General features: G+C 42.3%; 3 protein-coding genes across 6 annotated transcripts; 1 reads left to right on the forward strand and 2 right to left on the reverse strand.

Annotated features, from left to right (window-relative positions):
• Positions 1-261: 261 nt before the first annotated feature.
• LOC110537580 (nonsense-mediated mRNA decay factor SMG8) lies at positions 262-4,732 on the reverse strand. Its single transcript, XM_021623729.3, has 4 exons — positions 3,025-4,732; positions 2,189-2,334; positions 1,144-2,067; positions 262-872 (listed from the first exon to the last, which is right to left on the reverse strand). Exons 1-4 carry the CDS (start codon positions 4,730-4,732, stop codon positions 666-668), a joined length of 2,985 nt encoding a protein of 994 aa, XP_021479404.2. The 3' UTR covers positions 262-665.
• LOC110537583 (proline-rich protein 11-like) lies at positions 4,660-18,320 on the reverse strand. 3 transcript variants are annotated; one of them, XM_090192460.1, is made up of 10 exons: positions 18,240-18,320; positions 10,225-10,341; positions 7,415-7,571; positions 7,155-7,277; positions 6,829-6,963; positions 6,489-6,578; positions 6,188-6,306; positions 5,885-5,944; positions 5,665-5,761; positions 4,660-5,568 (listed from the first exon to the last, which is right to left on the reverse strand). In XM_090192460.1, the coding sequence occupies exons 4-10, from the start codon at positions 7,200-7,202 to the stop codon at positions 5,491-5,493; spliced, it is 627 nt and encodes a 208-aa protein (XP_090048586.1). In that variant the 5' UTR covers positions 7,203-7,277; positions 7,415-7,571; positions 10,225-10,341; positions 18,240-18,320; the 3' UTR covers positions 4,660-5,490. The 3 variants fall into 3 exon arrangements, with proteins under 3 accessions (XP_090048586.1, XP_090048587.1, XP_090048588.1); XM_090192461.1 differs by lacking the exon at positions 18,240-18,320 and adding an exon at positions 12,499-12,977; XM_090192462.1 differs by lacking the exon at positions 18,240-18,320 and adding an exon at positions 10,519-12,608.
• On the forward strand, positions 13,017-16,940 carry styxl1 (serine/threonine/tyrosine interacting-like 1). Of its 2 annotated transcripts, none has more exons than XM_021623730.3 (9): positions 13,017-13,197; positions 14,300-14,420; positions 14,581-14,642; positions 14,796-14,895; positions 15,628-15,761; positions 15,908-16,053; positions 16,158-16,255; positions 16,371-16,483; positions 16,714-16,940. In XM_021623730.3, exons 1-9 carry the CDS (start codon positions 13,114-13,116, stop codon positions 16,843-16,845), a joined length of 990 nt encoding a protein of 329 aa, XP_021479405.3. In that variant the 5' UTR covers positions 13,017-13,113; the 3' UTR covers positions 16,846-16,940. The 2 variants fall into 2 exon arrangements, with proteins under 2 accessions (XP_021479405.3, XP_090048585.1); XM_090192459.1 differs by having other exon boundaries at positions 13,090-13,197; positions 14,300-14,431.
• Positions 18,321-20,292: the final 1,972 nt, after the last annotated feature.

The following is a 20,292-nucleotide window of genomic DNA, read 5'->3' on the forward strand; positions in this document are numbered from 1 at the left end:
TCATCTTTCTGCAAGGTAAATAACTACTTTTTTGTTAGGGGCCCATGTAGAGAACTTTCTCATGATGCCACACTCAATAACTTGGTTAATAGCGACATCTAGTGCTGTGCATTCATCTAAGAATTCTGTGTCTAGGCTTCACAGAAACGTTGCATGCCATTTCATTTATTGATGACTACCTGTAATGTGTGATCTCACCCTTATATGGTGGTCTGAACAATGATCCTAGCACAATAAGTGAATAAAGCAAACAAACAAGGATCAATAAAATGTCATTTATTCTCTCCTTAAAGGCCCAGTGCAGTCACAAACGTGATTTTCCAGTGTTTTATATAGATGGCCCTTTTAGTGTAAGAGCTGAAAATACAGCCTGACAACCCTGTTAAAAAGATACCATGAATAACATAAGATCAGAGAACAAGATCTTAATTTGAAATATATCCAAGTGGAGACGCAGTTCTATGCAGATCAACACCTTTTTCCTTTTGAGATTGCCATTCATAATTAACTAACCCAGCACAATTCCATTTAACTCAAAATAGTATTTTAGGGGATGAAACAACACTAGGCAGGAGAACACGGTCCAACTGACTCAAAGTCATTTTTAAACTAACCTTGCAAATAAGTGCGAGAGTCACATTGAGGTGCTATGGTGTGAGTAGGGATTACTGTGGTGGAAGAGGACTGGCACGCAGGATGCCTCTGAGGACCTTGTAGCTGGCCAGGGGCTGGTTCTCTTTAGGTGGGTAGCATGGGCCACGGTCTGTGACATAGGAATAGGGGAAACGTAGGACCCACAGGCCATCGGAGGGCAGCACCAGCTCTGTCCGCTCGGGGTGGAACACTGGACATGGAGGGGGGCCGGGTTGGACCTAAGAACGAAAAGAAGAGGGGCAGCGTTTTACAATTAACCTTAATCAAGAATTTCATCTCTCATTAAATCAACAAAGGGACTATTTGCCAACACAAAATGCATCTCTACACAGCATATTGCTACACTAAGAACTCACAATGAGTTCAGTTGAAATTGTAATGACAGTTTAGTATAACAGCTTGTCTATCAAGATAGGTAGGTCAATTACTCTCAAATATTCCTGGTGACAAACACCAGTTGATAGGGAAATGTATGCCAGGTAAGTGTACCTGTGGGTTGAGTGTTATCTCCAGGGGGGCGTCAGGGACCACAATGTAGAGGCGCGCCAGCTGGGCGTAGTGGGTCTTTAGGCCACGCCCCTGGGCTGGAGAGGGAATGTACAGGGGCATGTCTGTGTTCAGGGCCCTGGTGGCCGGCTCTTTGGCCCCTCCAGGCCCCAGCACTTTCACCACTTTATCAGGTCCTGAGCTGAGGAAACGCCGGCCCCTACTGTCCTCGTACTCAAAGCCCACAAAGGCCCGGGCCACGTCATCCCGCCTGCGTCCCCGACCAAGGCCCCCTGCACTCCCTCGCTTCCCCGCCACGGTTTTGTTGGGGGCCGGCCAGGAGGAGGGTCCCCCATCCAAGGGCTCAGTTAAGCCCACATCCTCTTCAGAGCGGGAGCGAATCACCACGTCCCAGGGCAGGAGGAAGGAGGAGCCAGGCAGGAAGCCTGGCTGCTCCAGGCCAGTGTGGGGGTTGTAGGTCTTAGCAGGGCCAAGCTTGACCAGCGACCAGCTGGAGAACTTAGGCAGCAGACCTTTGGAGCAGCCTGAGTGGAGCATGCCTGGAAGGTACTCCACAGTGGAGGCCTGGCGATCCACCAGGCTGGGCCTCTTCTCCTGGCCCTCACCGCCCCCTCCATCTCCATATGGCCCTAGGCTGTCAGTGGACTGGCCCAGGCTGAGGGCCAGGCTGAGGCTGGTGCTCTCTCCGGGGGTGTGGGACACTGGGTGGGACGCTGGGATGCTCTCCTTTAGCCTCTCCCCCTCTGACGGCCCTGACCCAGGCTCTGACGGTGGGACTGGGACTGGGGCAGCCACCTCAGTGGGTCTGGGTGCTTCTTCACAGGCCGGGGCTGGGTCTGGGGTGCTTGGCTGGAAAACAGGAAAGTCGATCCTCTCCAGCTTCCCGCAGCATTTCTCCTCAAACATCTACAAGGCAACAGAGTGAGACAAAGTGTAAACAAGACTGAAGTACAATTGAATAGATTTTAAAGAGATCATGGGGTTATGCTGGTGTCCTCTGTAGAGATTGGTTAAAGCGGATACTAACTTGGTAGAAGTCGTAGTTGGCAGCTTGGATGTCAAAGGGGTCCTCACGAGGGGCTTGCTTCCGGCCACAGTTACACGAGCTAGTGGAACGCCCCCTGCTGTTGTGGTTGAGGATGGGTGGGTTGCGGTCCATCTCTGGCTTCTCATCTGCAGATGACAATGGCCTTTTATCAATTGATTTGCTCACCTCATGCATCCTCTCTCACCTCTTTTTGAAAAAGATCAAAGTTAATCGGGGAGAGCGAGTGGATGGAAATGTGCTTGCTTGAAATGAGACGGCCCTTCTCCACTCGTGAGTCATTAGGCAAATGACGTTTACAAGGTGGAACCCAAAATAAATGTGTAACGTCATCAAAACAAATTAAGTTGTGCAAGACATTATATAGATAACAATAAGTAGCATGCATATATATATATATATATATTTTTTTTTTTAAATGGGTGCATGTTTTTCTCCTCAAACAAAACAAACGCTGATTCAAAGGGGGTGTGGCAGATTTTAAAACTCTTCCGCGGTAAGATACATGACTATCCCCGATGAAAGGTGGATATCGAGGAGAGGCGGACACTTCCGTTTGCCTACTAACAAATTGACACACTCCTCGACCACTTATCAGTTTTCGTGTCACAGAGGACAGCCTTTTGCCCAAACGAGAAAAGCCCATAGAAGACAGTTTGCCATATTAAACACCACAATTCCACATTGATATTCTGAGGTACACTGACCGCCAACTCTGTTGATACCTGTTATGATACCTTTCATTTGTGTAATAAATAATAAATATTTTAGAAATTATAGTAACAGTGGTATGTTCTGTACAGTGATTGAGGCTTTACCTGGCTGAGGCAGCAGGTGAAACTTGTGCACACAGTGTTGGTCTGTCAGACTGCGCTCTTCACATAACTGATGCCCATTACTCCAGAACTTGTAGCAGTCCTCATGCAACTGCAAGGCATAGCGCTGAAAAGCTACACCGCGTGCATGCTGACTGTAGACCCGAAGTGCTTGTGTCAGTTGGTTTTTATGCACAGTGGTGGTATAGTTATGGGGAAGGTTAGACTGGTAGGCACTATGTGCCAGTGGCAGGGCTTTCTGGCAGCGGTTCTCAGAGAACTTGGCATCTGCGTCCAGGAAACCTTCCAAAAACTTAAGCTGACTCTGCACTTTGACAGCCAACTCTGCAGTTTCCTCCTCTGTGTTGGCTATCATGACCTGATGCAGCCTGTAGGCCACTTGTGCCCATTTGGAGTAGGTTGGCAGCTCAAAATGAGAAGGTTGCGGATTGCGACCAACGCTGTCATCAAAGCCTTTCTTGGTCAACACCAGTTCGACATGCTGCCAAAGGAACTCCTTCAGATTACAGTCTACTAGTTGCCCCCCTGAGAGGCTGCTGCTTTCTACATTGAAGGATGGTTGTCTTGCAGAGTGACGCATTTGTTGGTAGCGCCTGGGTCCAGACACCGAGGTGCTGGTGTCATTTTCCCTCAGGGCACAGTTGGAGCGCAGCTGCCCTAGCACGGCTGCCACTGGGTCCTCCTCTGGCCCAGGCACCACGTAAACAAACGCTTGGTTAGCAGGGACAGTGAATAAGCAATTACTGCTCTGGTTGGTGAGGACCCGACTTTTCCGGAAAATGCGATATATCTGGTCTTCCAATGCATGCTGGAGGCGTCTCCTTGGCGAGTGTTTCTTGGGCTTATCAGCATTTCCCCCAGAAGGGTCTGAACCATTTCCACCATAGCTTCGCAGGGCTCCATTCATCTGGAATACGAATAGCAGGCGAGGAGGACAGGGCCGGCAGTTCACCTTCCATTCTTTGGATATGGTGGAATCCTTGATTACAGCACGTAGTAGTGGCAGAACTTTCTGGCGAAGTGCATCCAGAGCACGGAACAATCGGTCATAGGTGACATCAAAACAGCATGTAGGATGGACCAGTAGCAGGACATGGCACAACGAGAATAGGTAAAGCAATGCTAAGCAATGCTGTTTATCCGCTCCTTTCCAGAATTCGTGCGCCTCCGAGTGTCCGACGCCCGTACTCAAAGACTCACACGCCCACAAAAGCTGTCGGTTGTCACAAACTGAAGTAAGCACCAGATACAATACGCGGTTTTCTTGGCTGTAGTACGCCTGAATCAAGCTTCCACTGTTGTGATTGTCTGTCTCATCCAGTCCAAATAGTGGATAGATGTGCTTGTCCGCGAGCGTGTTGATTAGAAACTCTTTCGGTGATCCGGGTAGCATTGCAGTCTTACCGAATATACCAAGTACACAGAGACCTTCATCTTTGTATAATGGATCCTCTATTACTTCTGATTCTAGAAGCGCTCCCACACTCACGGGCAACGCCATTTTTTCCGCTCGTATCATGGGGAAGATAAACAGCTGCGCACAAGGCCACTTTCCGTGAACACAAGTAAAATGTTCCGTATAGAAACCGTATACTTCTGTGATAGAAACAAGATACATTTTCTGTGTCACTTTTTTTACCCTTCCAGCAACCAAAACAGGTACATTTTTTATTTGGTGTTTCCTAAACATGTCTAGGAAATCACAAATGAAATGGTATTCTTATAAACACAATATTGGTTCAAATACTTTTAAAAACAATGTGCTCAATGTGAAGAAAAAAAATGAAAATCAAAAGATAACGCAAGAAGCTTTTTGGAAAAAGTAACAAATAACGTGAAATAGCTCAAACAGGGTCCCCAGTCAATGTGCAATTTCCAAACATAGACCCTCAGATACATTTACAACGGTTAAAATCGGCTTCCTCATAGAAAATATTAAACTGAAACCACATTCAAACCAAGTGATGCTTCTCACTCATTCCAAGTAACAGATTGTTTCAACTACGTGTTCAGAATGTCTCAACTACTGCCTTTTAAATCTCAGCATCGCTCACTTAACACCCTCCTTGGTTTCACTGCTCCAAGAAGCATGCCGTTTTGAGGCAGTGTTGGGATTGACCAAACCTGTTTGATACAGTGGGGCGGTCAAGGCTTTTACAGAAACTGCTTGTTTTTAGAACTTATGTCCTTTTTAAAATTGTGATCCAAGACAAGTGTTTCCTCTTTTCATCCTCAATCTACCTAGCACTTAGTAACTCATTCAGCAATGGAAAAATTATGAAATAACCCATTCAGCAGTGGAAACCAGAAAGTGCTAGAGAATGTGCATTGTGCCAATAGTTACATCTATAGCTTGCATACCGTCCTCATACAACACGGGAACTTTTCATCATGGCAGCTGCCTTTCCGTTACATTTGAACTAGTCTCGATCGACATCTGTGTATACATCAACAAATGTCTAAGTTTTGATCCAAGCTTTCGTTGAGATTCTTTGCCTTTGGAGACAGTCCTCGTGGTAAGGCACTCTGAGGGGATAAAGAACAATATAAGTGGTGACAATGGGGTCACACCTTTAAACCACACATGCATAAGACACACAGGCTCTGTAAAGAGTGATCTACCTGGAACTTGCGTCGCAGGGCCCGAGTCATGATGGGGGTGAGGCCAGTGCCCGTCTCCATATTCTCCTTATCAAACAGAGGAGTGCCACCAGGACTCCTAAAGAGTAGAGAGAAACACTTATAGTCAGACTCAGCTCTCACTTGATGATAGTCCTTTGACTTCCTGTTCAGGTAACACAAGAACCCCAGAATAAAGCACTTGAGTGTTGAAATGCATTACCTATTGATTTGAACCCTTTTCAGCTGTGTACGCAGATTCATAGGGCTTTTGGTAGGTGTTCTAGAGTGGGAAATAACATTTGATAATCTCCACAATAACACAAAATAAATCCAATCAAGAAAACAAATGTTTCAAAAACTGTTCTTCAATCCTGGTGTGCAGGCTTTTGTTCCAGGCCTGATAAACCTTATTCAATTATCATAACTGGCCTGGGGGAAAAAAGCCTGGACAACATGTGGTGGGTCCCCAGGACCATGATGGAGAACAAATGGCAGCCAATTAAGAAATATGGGATAGGTTTACCTGCCAAAGCTAAGGCGTTTGAGAAGTTTAGGGGGCAGTTGGCAGTGGGATTGTTTCAGACGGACATTCTGCAGGTCTGCCACAGTGACCAGAGGGGCATGCATCTTCTCTGGAGTTCTCTACAATAAAAGACAGACCCATTTTTCAGACAATGGCCTTGTTGTACATTCTTATGCTGGAAATGCAAGAAAGAGTCAGGCACATTACTGCATGCTATGTGGGAGTGTCCTGTGGAGCTTCCATTTTGTACAGGTGGAAGCAGAAATTACTTTGAGTATGCTAAGGTATATGCATTGCTTACCTTTGATTTCACACTGCTGACAATAACCTTTCTCAGTTTAACAGCCTGTAAATCCCTGAGGGTCACCGCCACCAGTATGTCCTGCTTCTCCTTAGTGACAGAGAGGTCAGATCATAGGAGAGAATACATTTTACATTTGAGTAATTTAGGAGACACTCTTATACAGAATGACTTACGGTAGTGAGTGCACACAGTACATTTTCGTACTCGTCCACAGTGTGGAATTGAACCCACAACCCTGGCGATGCAAGCACCATGCTCTACCAACTGAACCACACGGGACAGAAATCTATAACCACCAAATAAAAAAATAATGAAAGATGAGTTATTAAATCCTTACCTGTTGAGTATTGGAAGCCACTCTTTTTTTTAGGGATGTAGGGTTGCAGGAAAGTGTTGGATGTAGGAGGAAGAGGAGGTGGTGGTGGTGGTGGTGGTGTGAGAGCAGGGAGAGGGTCCACACTGGAGCCACAGCCTAATGGAAGAAGGGTAGGAGGAAACATTAGACAGACTGAACTACCAGCAACAGTCCCATGGCAGTGGCATCCAGTCTTACCACCATGCTGAAACAAGATAGGCTTTGGTGATGTAGTACTGCATGTGGCTTTTTGTCACATGATCATACCATGAGGTATGTTCAGATGCGTGTAATGGTTGGTGTCTCACCTGAAGAGCAGAATGCAAGGCACCCATCTCCCGCTGCATCTCAGCCATTTGATTCTGGAGGGTCTCTATTTGTTTGGCATACCCCCACCAGAATACTTTTTTTTTCAAAAATCCAGCAAATGACTGCAATAGATAGATGAAAGTAGAAATTGAGTCAGTGTAACTGACAGAGGCAAATGTTTGGGAATGAAATCTAACATAACATTTTCCCTCAACCAAAACAGCCCTGTTAGAAACATAGCCTTGCTGTAGATACTTACCTGGCTCAGGTTGTTCCTCCAGATTTGGAATATCCTGCCAAATGCCAGCAGCAGCAATCTGACACCCAGTAAAGGAACCCATTTCTTCACATTCTTTACAGGGGGGTCTTCTAGTTGCGCTGGACTGGTTTGGGTGATTGGGTCACAATTTCCAGGTCTAAAGAAAATACACACAGAATGATAAGGGTTATGAGTTGATAGGATTGTCCACCCTCTTGTGCATGATCATTCAGCCAGCCATAGATTCATGTTGACATTGTAGATAGGATTTTTTTCCAGCAGTGGTGGGGTAGTGGGGGTGCATTGCCACTAGTGTTAGCACAATGACATGCTAGCTGTTCCCACAGACTTCCAGTCATATATATATATATATATATATATATACATACACACACACACACACACAGTACCAGTCAAATGTTTGGACACACCTACTCATGAAGGGTTTTTCTTTATTTTTACTATTTTCTACATTGTACAATAATAGTGAAGACATCAAAACTATGAAATAACACATATGGTGTCATGTAGTAACCCCCCCAAAAAGTGTTAAACAAATTCTTTGAAGTAGTCACCCTTTTCCTTGATGACAGCTTTGCATACTCTTAGCATTCTCTCAACCAGCATCATGAGGCAGTTACCTGGAATGCATTTCAATTAACATGTGTGCCTTGTTAAAAGTTAAACACGAGTAATGGTCATTAGACAGGTGGAAATCTGTCTTTTCGTCTGTTGACTCCAAATTTGAGATTTTTGGTTCCAACCGCTGTGTCTTTGTGAGACGCAGAGTAGGTGAACGGATGATCTCTGCATGTGTGGTTCCCACCGTGAAGCATAGAGGTGGTGTGATGGTGCTCTGCTGGTGACACTGTCTGTGATTTACTTAGAATTCAAGGCACGCAACCAGCATAGCTACCACAGAATTCTGCAGCAATACGCCATCCCATCTGGTTTGCGCTTAGTGTCAATATCATTTGTTTTTCAACAGGACAATGACCCAACACACTTCCAGGCTGTGTAAGGGCTATTTGACCAAGAAGGAGAGTGATGACCTGGCTTCCACAATCACCAGACCTCAACTCAATTGAGATTGTTTGGGATGAGTTGGACCGCAGAGTGAAGGAAAAGCAGTCAACAAGTGCTCAGCATATGCGGGAACTCCTTCAAGACTGTTGGAAAAGCATTCCAGGTGAAGCTGGTTGAGAGAACACCAAGAGTGTACAAAGCTGTCATCAAGGCAAAGGGTGGCTACTTTGAAGAATCCCAAATATATTTTGATTTGTCTAACACTTTTTTGGTTACTATATGATTCCATGTGTTATTTAATAATTTTCTTCACTATTATTGTGCAATGTAGAAAATAGTAAAAATAAAGAAAAACCCTGGAATGAGTAGGTCCAGTTGAGGTCGGAAGTTTACATATACCTTAGCCAAATTAATTTAAACTCAGTTTTTCACAATTCCTGACATTTAATCCTAGTAAAAATTCCCTGTCTTAGGTCAGTTAGGATCACCACTTTATTTTAAGAATGTGAAATGTCAGAATAATAGTAGAGAGAATGATTTATTTCAGCTTTTATTTCTTTCATCACATTCCCATTGGCTCAGAAGCTTACATACACTCAATTAGAATTTGGTAGCATTGCCTTTAAATTGTTTAATTTGGGTCAAACATTTCAGGTAGCCTTACACAAGGTTCCCACAATAAGTTGGGTGAATTTTGGCCCATTCCTCCTGACAGAGCTGGTGTAACTGAGTCAGGTTTGTAAGGCCTCCTTGCTCGCACACGCTTTTTCAGGTCTGCCCACACATTTTCTATAGGATTGAGGTCAGGGCTTTGTGGTGGCTACTCCGATACCTTGACTTTGTTGTCCTTAAGCCATTTTGAAACACAACTCTGGAAGTATGTTTGGGGTCACTGTCTATTTGGAAGACCCATTTGCGACCAAGCTTTAACATCCTGACTGATGTCTTGAGATGTTGCTTCAATATATCCACATAATTTTACTACCTCATGATGCCATCTATTTTGTGAAGTGCACCAGTCCCTCCTGCAGCAAAGCACCCCCACAACATGACGCTGCCACCCCCGTGATTCACGGTTGGGATGGTGTTCTTCGGCTTGCAAGCCGAATATGTCGATATAGGACTTATTTTACTGCACCAAAGTACGTTCATCTCTAGGAGACAGAATGTGTCTCCTTCCTGAGCGGTATGATGGCTGTGTGGTTCCATGGTGTTTATACTTGCGTACTATTGTTTGTACAGATGAACGTTGTACCTTGGAAATTGCTCCCAAGGATGAACCAGACTTGGTACTAATTTCTTAATATTTTACCATGATGTCAAGCAAGGAGGCACCGAGTTTGAAGGTAGGCCTTGAAATACATCCACAGGTTCACCTCAAATTGACTCAAATTATGTCAATTAGCCTATCAGTAGCCTCTAAAGCTATGACAATTTTCTGGAATTTTCCAAGCTGTTTAAAGGCAGTCAACTTAGTGTATGTAAACTTCTGACCCACTGGAATTGTAATACAGTGAATTATAAGTGAAATAATCTGTCTGTAAACAATTGTTGGAAAAATAACTTGTGTCATGCATAAAGTACATGTCCTAACCAACTTGCTAAAACTATAGTTTGTTAACAAGAAATTTGTGGAGTGGTTGAAAAACGAGTTTTAAATGACTCCAACCTAAGTGTATGTAAACTTCCGACTTCAACTGTATGTATGTATGTATGTATGTATGTAAACATAATTTATGTATGAACTAAAACGTTGCAGTGATGACAGTCATAGATTGACTCACTGTGTCGTTACAGGTGTAATGATGGGCTCTTGTTTCCTGAAGCCTTTTACTCATAACAGCCCAGCGTCTGCTGCTGGCCCTCTTCTTTCTTTGTCGCAGGAAGGCTTTGCTTGGTCCCTAAAGGCACAGTGAAGAGAGTCAGATTCAGTTACATTTCAAAATATGTATGGGTTAGTGCACAAGTTTCTTATTTATACTGAACATAAATATAAATGCAACAATGTAAGTGTTTCACGAGCTGAAAAAAATATATCATTATGTAAGTTTTGTTTCCGTCCCTCTCATTGTCCCTACCTGGGCTTGAACCAGGGACCCTCTGCTCACAGCGACAACAGTCACCCTCGAAGCATCTTTACTCATCGCTCCATAAAAGCCATGTCCCTTGCAGAACAAGGGAAACAACTACTACAAGGTCTCAGAGCGAGTGACATCACCAACTTGAAATGCAATTAGTGAGCACCCCGCTAACTAGCTAACCATTTCACACCGGTTACACTTACACATGTGCACTTTGTGCTGGGGACAATAAAAGGCCACTCAAAATGTGCAGTTTTGTCACAACACAACGCGACAGATGTCTGAAGTTTTGAAGGAGCGGGCAAATGGCATGCTGACTGCAGGAATGTCCACCAGAGCTGTTGCCAGAGAATTTAATGTTAATTTCTCTACCATAAGCCACCAACATCGTTTTAGAGAATTTGGCAGTACGTCCAACCGGCCTCACAACTGCAGACCACGTTTAACCACGCCAACCCAGGACCTCCACATCCGACTTCTTCAGGACCAACGGTATCATCGAAGACTAGCCACCCGGACAGCTGATGAAACTGAGGAGTATTTATGTCTGTAATAAAGCTCTTTTGTGGGGGAAAAAACTAATTCTGATTGGCTGGGCCTGGCTCCCAAGTGGGTGGGCCTATGCCCTCCCAGGCCTACCCTTTGCTGTGCCCCTGCCCAGTCATGTGAAATCCATAGATTAGGGCCTAATTCATTAATTTAAATTGACAGATTTCCTTATTTATTTTACCTTTATTTAACCAGGTAGGCAAGTTGAGAACAAGTTCTCATTTACAATTGCGACCTGGCCAAGATAAAGCAAAGCAGTTCGACAGATACAACGACAGAGTTACACATGGAGTAAAACAAACATACAGTCAATAATACAGTATAAACAAGTCTATATACAATGTGAGCAAATGAGGTGAGAAGGGAGGTAAAGGCAAAAAAGGCCATGGTGGCAAGGTAAATACAATATAGCAAGTAAAACACTGGAATGGTAGTTTTGCAATGTAAGAATGTGCAAAGTAGAAATAAAAATAATGGGGTGCAAAGGAGCAAAATAAATAAATAAATTAAATACAGTTGGGAAAGAGGTAGTTGTTTGGGCTAAATTATAGGTGGGCTATGTACAGGTGCAGTAATCTGTGAGCTGCTCTGACAGTTATATGAACAGTAACTCGGTAAAATCGTTAATTGTTGCATTTATATTTTTGTTCAGTATATTTTACACACCAAACTTAAATTCACACACACTTGTAATGTTGTGGGTGCAACACACACACTTTTAATGTTTTGGCTGCCATGGTATTTGGGCAAGATCTAATTTTACAAACTAACGTTAGCCAGCCATGTTTTCTTTAGGCAGCCTATAACCTAGGTCCAATAATTGAGTATCTTAATTGTAACCACAACTCGCTAACCTAACAACTACAAACAGACTTGCCTAGTTATATAAAATAGTTATATATATATATATATATATAATGTTTTTTATTATTTTTTAGACAGGCTAGCCGATTAAACTCAACTCCACGATTTGCGATGCAGTTGATTGGCGACTAGTGTGGACAGACAATAGCTCCGACGTCACATACAATTCCGTGTTTATTAAAAACTACATGGTTCAGCACCCAAAGAATAGCCCGCAATTACACACAACATTGTTGATTTTATGTGACGTCGGCGCTCCAGTGCGCCCACACTAGTCACAGCTCAGTTTAGTCGGTTACAAGCAGGCTGGACTAACTGCTTTTTTTTATACCTACATCTACAAAACTGTTTTAAAGAATCAATATAAGCTGTCAACACATTCTGCTTCATCAGCCAAACGAATGCATAGCTATACAAATTAGTTTTGCTGCCAGCAGAGCTTTTGCAACACATAATGCTAGCTAGCTAACGTTATTCGTGGCGGTAGTTTAATCCAGATGTCTCATATGTTTTGCCTATTCACGCAAATGAACGTTAATGACATGTATATCTGACGTTACATACCCATGATCCAGCCATAAAACCGTATTCAAACTAGAGAATACAAAATATGTGTACAATCTTTGCTCATAACCAACAAGCAAAGATTTTCAAAATATAGTAATAAATTCGCTTCAACAAATCAGGAAACGTATTACAAACAGCTGGATGAAGACGTACGTGGATAGGCTACTGAATACGGATACGTTCGTAAATTCCCTCTGACAATCTGCTCCGATTTCTGAGCGCTCTCGTCTGAGTGTGCGAGAGCGCAGAATATAATAACTGATGAATCTACGAACGCTCAACACCCATTGAATACGGCCGGTTTCAGTAAACGTCGGCAAAAGGGGTAATTTGTTGCCAACAGCATGGTTACAGCCACCAACGCTCTGGATAACATGAAAACACTCTAACCAGCTCTGCTAGGGCGAGTAAAATGGTCATAGTGGGATTTTTCTGAAATTGTAAAGATAGGCAGAGTGAATTTACGAACGCACCCGAACACATCCCAACAACGTAGATAGAATGTCCAATCACAGATTAGTACTGTACAGCCAACCGCAATGCCCGTTATTGTGTTACCGAGCAACAAAACCTAAACAAACATTTCCTTCATATTACGTGTTTTTCTCAGATATGTTTCAGAACTGTTGTACCGAAGCGCCGTTGGTTCGTTACCTTGAGTGGAAAAAGTCATTTTGTCATTTTCATTTTAACCAGGTAATATTTTGCCCTAACCCTAACTACCTGCAGGTTTTTACTAGCAACATCAGTGAATTAGTTAGTCAAGCATGTGTTGTTAGCAGAAACCATACGATATCTTATTAAATTACTAGATGGGCTATGTCATAGACCCTCGAAGTTCCAGAATGGGGTACAAATGGGAGTCATATTGCGATGGTCAGGGAAAATCCCAAAGTAGTCTAATTGGAATGATTGGCATTAGATACATAATCCTGATTATACTTATACAGGAAAATAAAAGTAAGGCATGTGATGCATCATAAATTGTCAATCTAAAATATTGTCATATAACTATAAATACAGTTCATAGGGGTTTTATACCAAATGTATTTATAAATAGCATCTAAAATATATGTAAACATACCATAAATGTCTACATTTTTGTTTTCTTGGAAATCTGTGAGTTCATTGTCATGGGTTGTATGTTTAGTCACAATATTGTTTCGAACGTTCATTTTGAAAAAATATGTATTGGAAAGCTGTGAGTGCTTTTATATGATACAAGTTGTATATGCAACAAGTACTGATATTGTATCTAAGTCCTATCGTCAACTGATTACAGCCAGTGAATGGCTCTGTGGCTGCATTGTTTGATTGGAATGTTGGCATATTGGCAGTTAATATGAAAAATGTATTGAATCATTAATCCCTCTAAAACCGTCCGGCTAGCTAGCTAACAAACATACAGTGCAGATCAATCATTCAAATTCATTATTTTACACAATATCTTATCACAGCACTAGTTGACCAACTCCCTGACCAAAATGGATGACCTTCATCCTGTCATAAAATTGATCATGGCCATTCTAGTATTCTAATTCCTAATTCATATATGGCAGAGACAAACATTAGGCTCAGTATTTTTTGTGCTAACTAGGGTTCTCTACGATTTCTGATGTTCGTTTGCAAACTCGACTAACTAGCTGCAGAAATATGTTGATGTTCGGCGAAAACAAATATGTGTATTCTTCACAAGTTAGTATTTGAAGCACGAGGTGAACGAGCTAATGTTAGCTAACTAGCTAGTAACTATGTAGTCCAATGCAGGGTTTTCAAAACACTGACTTTTTATTTTTAGGTTGTCAGGTTTCCTACAATGGCAGGAACAACCTTTTGTGAGGCGTCTGAGCTTTACAACATTCTCAACCAGTACACTCGGCTGTCCAGACTGGCAGAGTTCAACTTCCTCTGTTTGATTGGTAAGAGCCAGGTAGGGGCAGACAGTCATATCAGTTCAACACGATTAAAACAAATCTATTGTGTTGATAAACGTTACTTATTTCTAAGATTCAGTCCAATATAATACACTCAAAGTTGCCTATTATGAAAAGTGGACAAATGGTTATGCTGTTTCCTCAGATGCCCGTGCTAAAGGACAGTACAATGCCAGCCATATCATTACTGCCAGAAATGCAAAATGGGTATGCGTGTCAAATCAGTTATTAACATATTACAACACTAGCTCATCCCACCTTAGGATAACAATACTGTGCTTCAATTATTTTGCCATTTTGAAATACACGTTGCAATGTTCGGCAGTGTAATAAGTAAGATGCCATTGTTTTACTCTACAGGACTCTAAAGGCAAACTCATTATGCCTGTAGGAGTGGAGGTGGAGAGTATGAGGTATATTGTGGTTTATGACAGCAGCACCAGTTCTTTACAAGGTTCAGGTGAGCTGAACATCACCAGCCTGGTCACTGACAATTTTTTAATTAACCTTTATTTAACTAGGAAAGTCAGTTAAAAACAAATTCTTATTTACAATGAAGGCCTACCCTGGCCAAACCCTAACCCAGATAACTCTGGGCCAACTGTGATTGGGACTCCCAATCAAGGCCAGTTGTGATACAGCCTGGAATCGAACCAGGGTCTTTAGTGACACCTCTAGCACTGAGATGCAGTGCCTTAGACCACTGTGCCACTCGGGAGTCACACTATGAGGGATCGAGTTTAATAAAATAATTATACGAAAAATATGACTTTTTTTTATGTGTTTGATTAGCTTCAATTAAGCTTTGTGAGGCTAAAGTAAATTAACCTTAACTGTTTTTGATTGAATTGTCAATGATTGAATGAACCAGTCAATAATATTCGATCCATGATATCCCATTAGGGCGATTAAATTTTTAAAAATGTATTTAACTAGGCAAGTCAGTTAAAAACAAATTCTTATTTACAATGACGGCCTACCCTGGCCAAACCCTAACGACACTGGGCCAATTGTGCGCTGCCCTATGGAACTCCCAATCAAGGCCAGTTGTGATACAGCCTGGAATCAAACCAGGGTCTGTAGTGATGTCTCTAGCACTGAGATGCAGTGCCTTAGACCGCTGCGCCACGCGGGAGCCTGAGATGGGTAAGAATGGTTTGTAGTTATTCTGTGTGTGTGTGTGTGTTTGTAGCTGAGGCTATTGAGTGCGCTGAGGCCCTGACAAAATCGAGCCACTATCCTGTCCAGATTCTGAAAGGAGGCTATCAGAGGTTCTCAGCCTTGTATCCTTTCTTCAGGACACAGAAAATCCTTTACACCATAAAGGTAACGCCTCCATTGCGTCAAACCTTTGCTAAATATTGTGAGAGCCTGTTGAGAAAAAGAAAAACATACTCAGGTGATAAGAGTCTTTCAATGTGCTGATTTACATAGATTGTGCTGCTGTCTGTTTCATTATTGTGACTTTGTAGGAATTGGAGAGCTTGAGGCCTTATCCAGTGGAGCTCTTGCCAGGTCAACTCTACATGGGCAATTACAAGCAGGCCATCAATCCCCATGTCCTAAAAGATCTGAAACTGAGCGCCCTTGTCAATGTCTCTGAAGACAGTTGTCACATGTGCGTGAGGAATCATATTTACATGTCAAAGTATCAGGTACTATGGATGATTGTTCATAAACAAATATTATGTTTGAATACAACTTTTTTATTTTTGAAATTAGGTTTGAAAAAGGAAACCACACCATCCTTCACATCAATGTGTCAGATTCAGTGGAGGCTGATCTGTACTCCAGTTTTGAGAGGATTTGTGTTTTTATTGGTGAGCTGAATGTGTTTTTTTCCACTTTTTTTAGATGTTACTTGTTATTACTTGTTGTTACTATTTGTTTATTAATATTATGTTTATTATCGTGTTGCAAATGTTTCCCTTTTAGCCTCTCGTCTCAACACTGGATCTGCAGTTTTGATCTTTTCAAGTCATGGAATAAGCCGCTGTAGTGCTGCGGCCATGGCTTTTCTTTTGCACCACTTGAAATATACACTGGGGGCAAGTTATGTTTATGTACTTTACGGTCTTCTTTGGAATGTGTAATAGAAATAGAAGAAGTTCAGGCTGTTCCAGTTCCTGTTTTTGGAATCTGAAAAAATGTTTGGCTTAGTAATGAAAATACTGCGTGTTTACTGTTAAGATTTTGTTGCTGAATTTGGTGAGCTGCTAATTTTTCTGTTATTCCTCCCACTCCATTATGATATCGATGGCACTTTTTTTCACTGAAGGTCGTCTGGGAGCATGTCCTGCAATGTAAAACAAACATGAGGCCAAACCGAGGGTTTGTACAACAGCTGTCCGACTGGGAGCTGCACATACTGGGTAGAAGAATCACTGATATTGCAGAGCCCCGCTATTGAGATGATGGATAATAGTTCATTTCAATGAGTCTAAAAGAGCCCTGTAATTCACTGGGACTATAACTACCCAATGCAAATAAAAAAAAATACATGGATATTTTTGTCATGAAGTTGTCTACCTTCTTTATATGGGCCTTCTTGGGTGGTTGATAACATTTGTATGCACTGAGCACCAACTTCTTCTGACAAATATTTGAAGTATGCTCATACACACACACACACTTATGTGGTACTAAGAACCAGCGTGCAAGCATCGCTTGTCAGGCCATTGCTGGTGAGGCTTACTGATCACAATTTCATTGTAAGATATTCACTTACCGTATGTATTGTAATACCATACTTTCTGAAGATTCAGGGATCATCTAAAAACACACACACATTGATACGTTTGCCCTGCTGATATTCTGGAATGATAGGTCCTGAGAATTTTATTGGAATGATGAATGATAGAAGGACAATGTTTCTTCTTGCAAGTGTCAATTTTTCAGGATTATGCAATCAATGTAATGAAAAGAACGGGACACACCATGATCTTGGCACACCATGATCTTGCTCTAAAAATACATACACTATATATATACAAAAGTATGTGGACATCCCTTCAAATTAGTGGATTCTGCTATTTCAGCCACACCTGTTGCTGACAGGTGTATAAAATTGAGCACACAGCCATGCAATCTCCATAAACAAACATTGGCAGGAGAATGGCCTTACTGAAAAGCTCAGTGACTTTCAAAGTGGCACAGTCATAGGATGCCACCTTTCCAACAAATCAGCGGTCCCGTTCTGTGAGCTTGTGTGGCCTACCACTTTGCGGCTGAACCGAAGTTTTCACTTCGCCATAACAGCACTTACAGTTGACTGGGGCAGGTCTAGCAGGGCAGGAGAAAAAATTGCTAACACTTACTAACAAGAATTCCGAAATCATTGCTAAGAATAATGAAAATCACTGCAGTTTCTACCGGTCATTGTTTTCAAGCTGGTTGTATTGGTGCTAGCTAGGTACCAAGCTAAAGCTAGCTACCCCAGAAGTTGCGGTAGAACAAATTATGCTTTATTACCAATGCGGTATTGTAAACACGTCGTTCATGGCCGGTGTTTGCTTGTTTGCAGACTGCTTTGACAGTGCTACTGTATCTTTTTTGACACGCAAAGGCCCAAAAGGCATTCCATAGTATGTATATCGTGAAGCTAATAGCAGTGACGCTATTACTGTGTAACTCCAGTAGGGCAACATCTGAAAAATAGCGCTCTTGGTAGTGTGTGCCACTGCTCGACCAGTCAGCGAAAGCCAACATCACCCACAACAGAGAACAATTGATTGTCAGGGGCAATGAATTCCATTATCTTGGCTTGGATTTTGCCTTTGAGTTGTCTTGCTGAAATATTCTTACCCTTTCAAATGACTGCTCCACTTGTTGACAGCTTGATCCACACAGCGTACATTGTGGGCTAGGTTATGAATGCTGTGTAGCGCAACGTTTTACGTGGCGTCATTACGTCATGTAACCTCAGTTGAAGTCGGAAGTTTACGTACACCTTAGCCAAATACATTTAAACTCAGTTTTTCACAATTCCTGACATTTAATCCTAGTAAAAAGTTTACATGCACTTAATTCGTATTTGGTAGCATTGCCTTTAAATCGTTTAACTTGGGTCAAACGTTTTGGGTAGCATTCCACAAGCTTCCCACAAAATGTTGGGTGAATTTTGGCCCATTCCTCCTGACAGAGCTGGCGTAACTGAGTCAGGTTTGTAGTCCTCCTTGCTCGCACACGCTTTTTCAGTTCTGCCCACAAGTTTTCTAAAGGATTGAGGTCAGGGCTTTGTGATGGCCACTCCAATATCTTGACTTTGTTGTCCTTAAGCCATTTTACCACAACTTTGGAAGTATGCTTGGGGTCATTGTCCATTTGGAAGACCCATTTACAACCAAGCATTAACTTCCTGACGGATGTCTTGAGATGTTGCTTCAATATATTCACATAATTTTCCTTCCTCAAGAGCCATCTATTTTGTGGAGTGCACCAGTCCCTCCTGCAGCAAAGCACCCCACAACATGATGCTGCCACCCCCGTGATTCACGATTGGGATGGTGTTCTTCTGCTTGCAAACATCCCCTTTTTCCTCCAAACATTATGATGATCGTTATGGCCAAACAGTTTATTTTCGTTTCATCAGACCAGAGGACATTCTCCAAAAAGTACGATATTTTTCCCCATGTGCAGTTGCAAACAGTAGTCTGGCTTTTTTATGGCGGTTTTCGAGCAGTGGCTTCTTTCTTGCTGAGTGGCCTTTCAGGTTATGTCGATGTATGACTCGTTTCACTGTGGATATAGATACATTTGTACCTTCATTAAAACATTTTTTTACCTTTATTTAACTAGGCAAGTTAGTTAAGAACAAATTCTTATTTTCAATGACGGCCTAGGAACAGTGGGTTAACTTCCTGTTCAGGGGCAGAACGACAGATTTGTACCTTGTCAGCGCTGGGATTTCAACTTGCGACCTTCCGGTTACTAGTCCAACACTCTAACCACTAGGCTACCCAGCTGCTCAACTCTAGGAGACAGAACCTGTCTCCTTCCTGAGCGGTATGATGGCTGTGTGGTCCCATGACATTTACTTGCATACTATTGCTTGTACAAACAAACGTGGTACCTTCAGGCATTTGGAAATAGCTCCCTAGGATGAACCAGACTTGTGGTCTACAATTTTTTTCTGAGGTCTTGGCTGATTTCTTTTGATTTTCCCATGATGTCAAGCAAAGAGGCACTGAGTTTGAAGGTAGGCCTTGAAATTCCTCCACATGTACACCTCCAACGGACTAAAAAATTGTTAATTAGACTTTCAGAAGCTTCTAAAGCCATGATATCATTTTCTGGAATTGTCCAAGTTGTTTAAAGGCACAGTCAACTTAGTGTATGTAAACGTCTGGCCCACTGAAATTGTGATACAGTGAATTATAAGTTAAATCTGTAAACAATTGCTGGAAAAAGTAGATGTCCTAACCGTCTTGCCAAAACTATAGTTTGTTAACAAGAAATTGTGGAGTGGTTGAAAAACAAGTTTTAATGACTCCAACCTAAGTGTATGTAAACTTCAACTGTATGTTATATGGGTGTGCATGGAAGTGTCACGGTCGTCGTAAAGGGGAGACCAAAGCGCTGCGTGATTAGAATACATTCTTCTTTTATTGAAGGAAGAACACGAAGAACAGTTAAACAAAAACAACCGTGACGCTATGCCCAACGAGTGCAGACACAGGCAACTTCACATAGACAATAACCCATGAACCACAATACAAAACAGGCTACCTAAATATGGTTCCCAATCAGAGACAACGACAAACACCTGCCCCTGATTGAGAACCATATCAGGCCAAAACACATAGAAACAGACAAACTAGACATGCAACATAGAATGCCCACTCATATCACACCCTGA

Source organism: Oncorhynchus mykiss, chromosome 12 (genome assembly GCF_057628025.1).
Source record: "Oncorhynchus mykiss isolate SJ-2025 chromosome 12, ASM5762802v1, whole genome shotgun sequence".
NCBI classification, from domain to species: Eukaryota; Metazoa; Chordata; class Actinopteri; order Salmoniformes; family Salmonidae; genus Oncorhynchus; species Oncorhynchus mykiss.

Excerpts from the sequence above, each read along its gene's own strand:
- LOC110537580 (XM_021623729.3), bottom strand. The coding sequence starts at position 4,732 with ATGTTTAGGAAACACCAAATAAAAAATGTACCTGTTTTGGTTGCTGGA. Across the intron at positions 2,335-3,024 it reads TCACCTGCTGCCTCAGCCAG|ATGAGAAGCCAGAGATGGAC; the intron begins GTAAAGCCTCAA and ends TGTCATCTGCAG. Across the intron at positions 873-1,143 it reads AGATAACACTCAACCCACAG|GTCCAACCCGGCCCCCCTCC; the intron begins GTACACTTACCT and ends TTTCGTTCTTAG.
- LOC110537583 (XM_090192460.1), bottom strand. The coding sequence starts at position 7,202 with ATGGCTGAGATGCAGCGGGAGATGGGTGCCTTGCATTCTGCTCTTCAG. Across the intron at positions 6,579-6,828 it reads TGGCTTCCAATACTCAACAG|GAGAAGCAGGACATACTGGT; the intron begins GTAAGGATTTAA and ends TCTGTCACTAAG. Across the intron at positions 5,762-5,884 it reads AAAAGGGTTCAAATCAATAG|GAGTCCTGGTGGCACTCCTC; the intron begins GTAATGCATTTC and ends TCTACTCTTTAG.
- styxl1 (XM_021623730.3), top strand. The coding sequence starts at position 13,114 with ATGTTTCAGAACTGTTGTACCGAAGCGCCGTTGGTTCGTTACCTTGAG. Across the intron at positions 14,421-14,580 it reads CAACTTCCTCTGTTTGATTG|ATGCCCGTGCTAAAGGACAG; the intron begins GTAAGAGCCAGG and ends CTGTTTCCTCAG. Across the intron at positions 14,896-15,627 it reads CAGTTCTTTACAAGGTTCAG|CTGAGGCTATTGAGTGCGCT; the intron begins GTGAGCTGAACA and ends GTGTGTTTGTAG.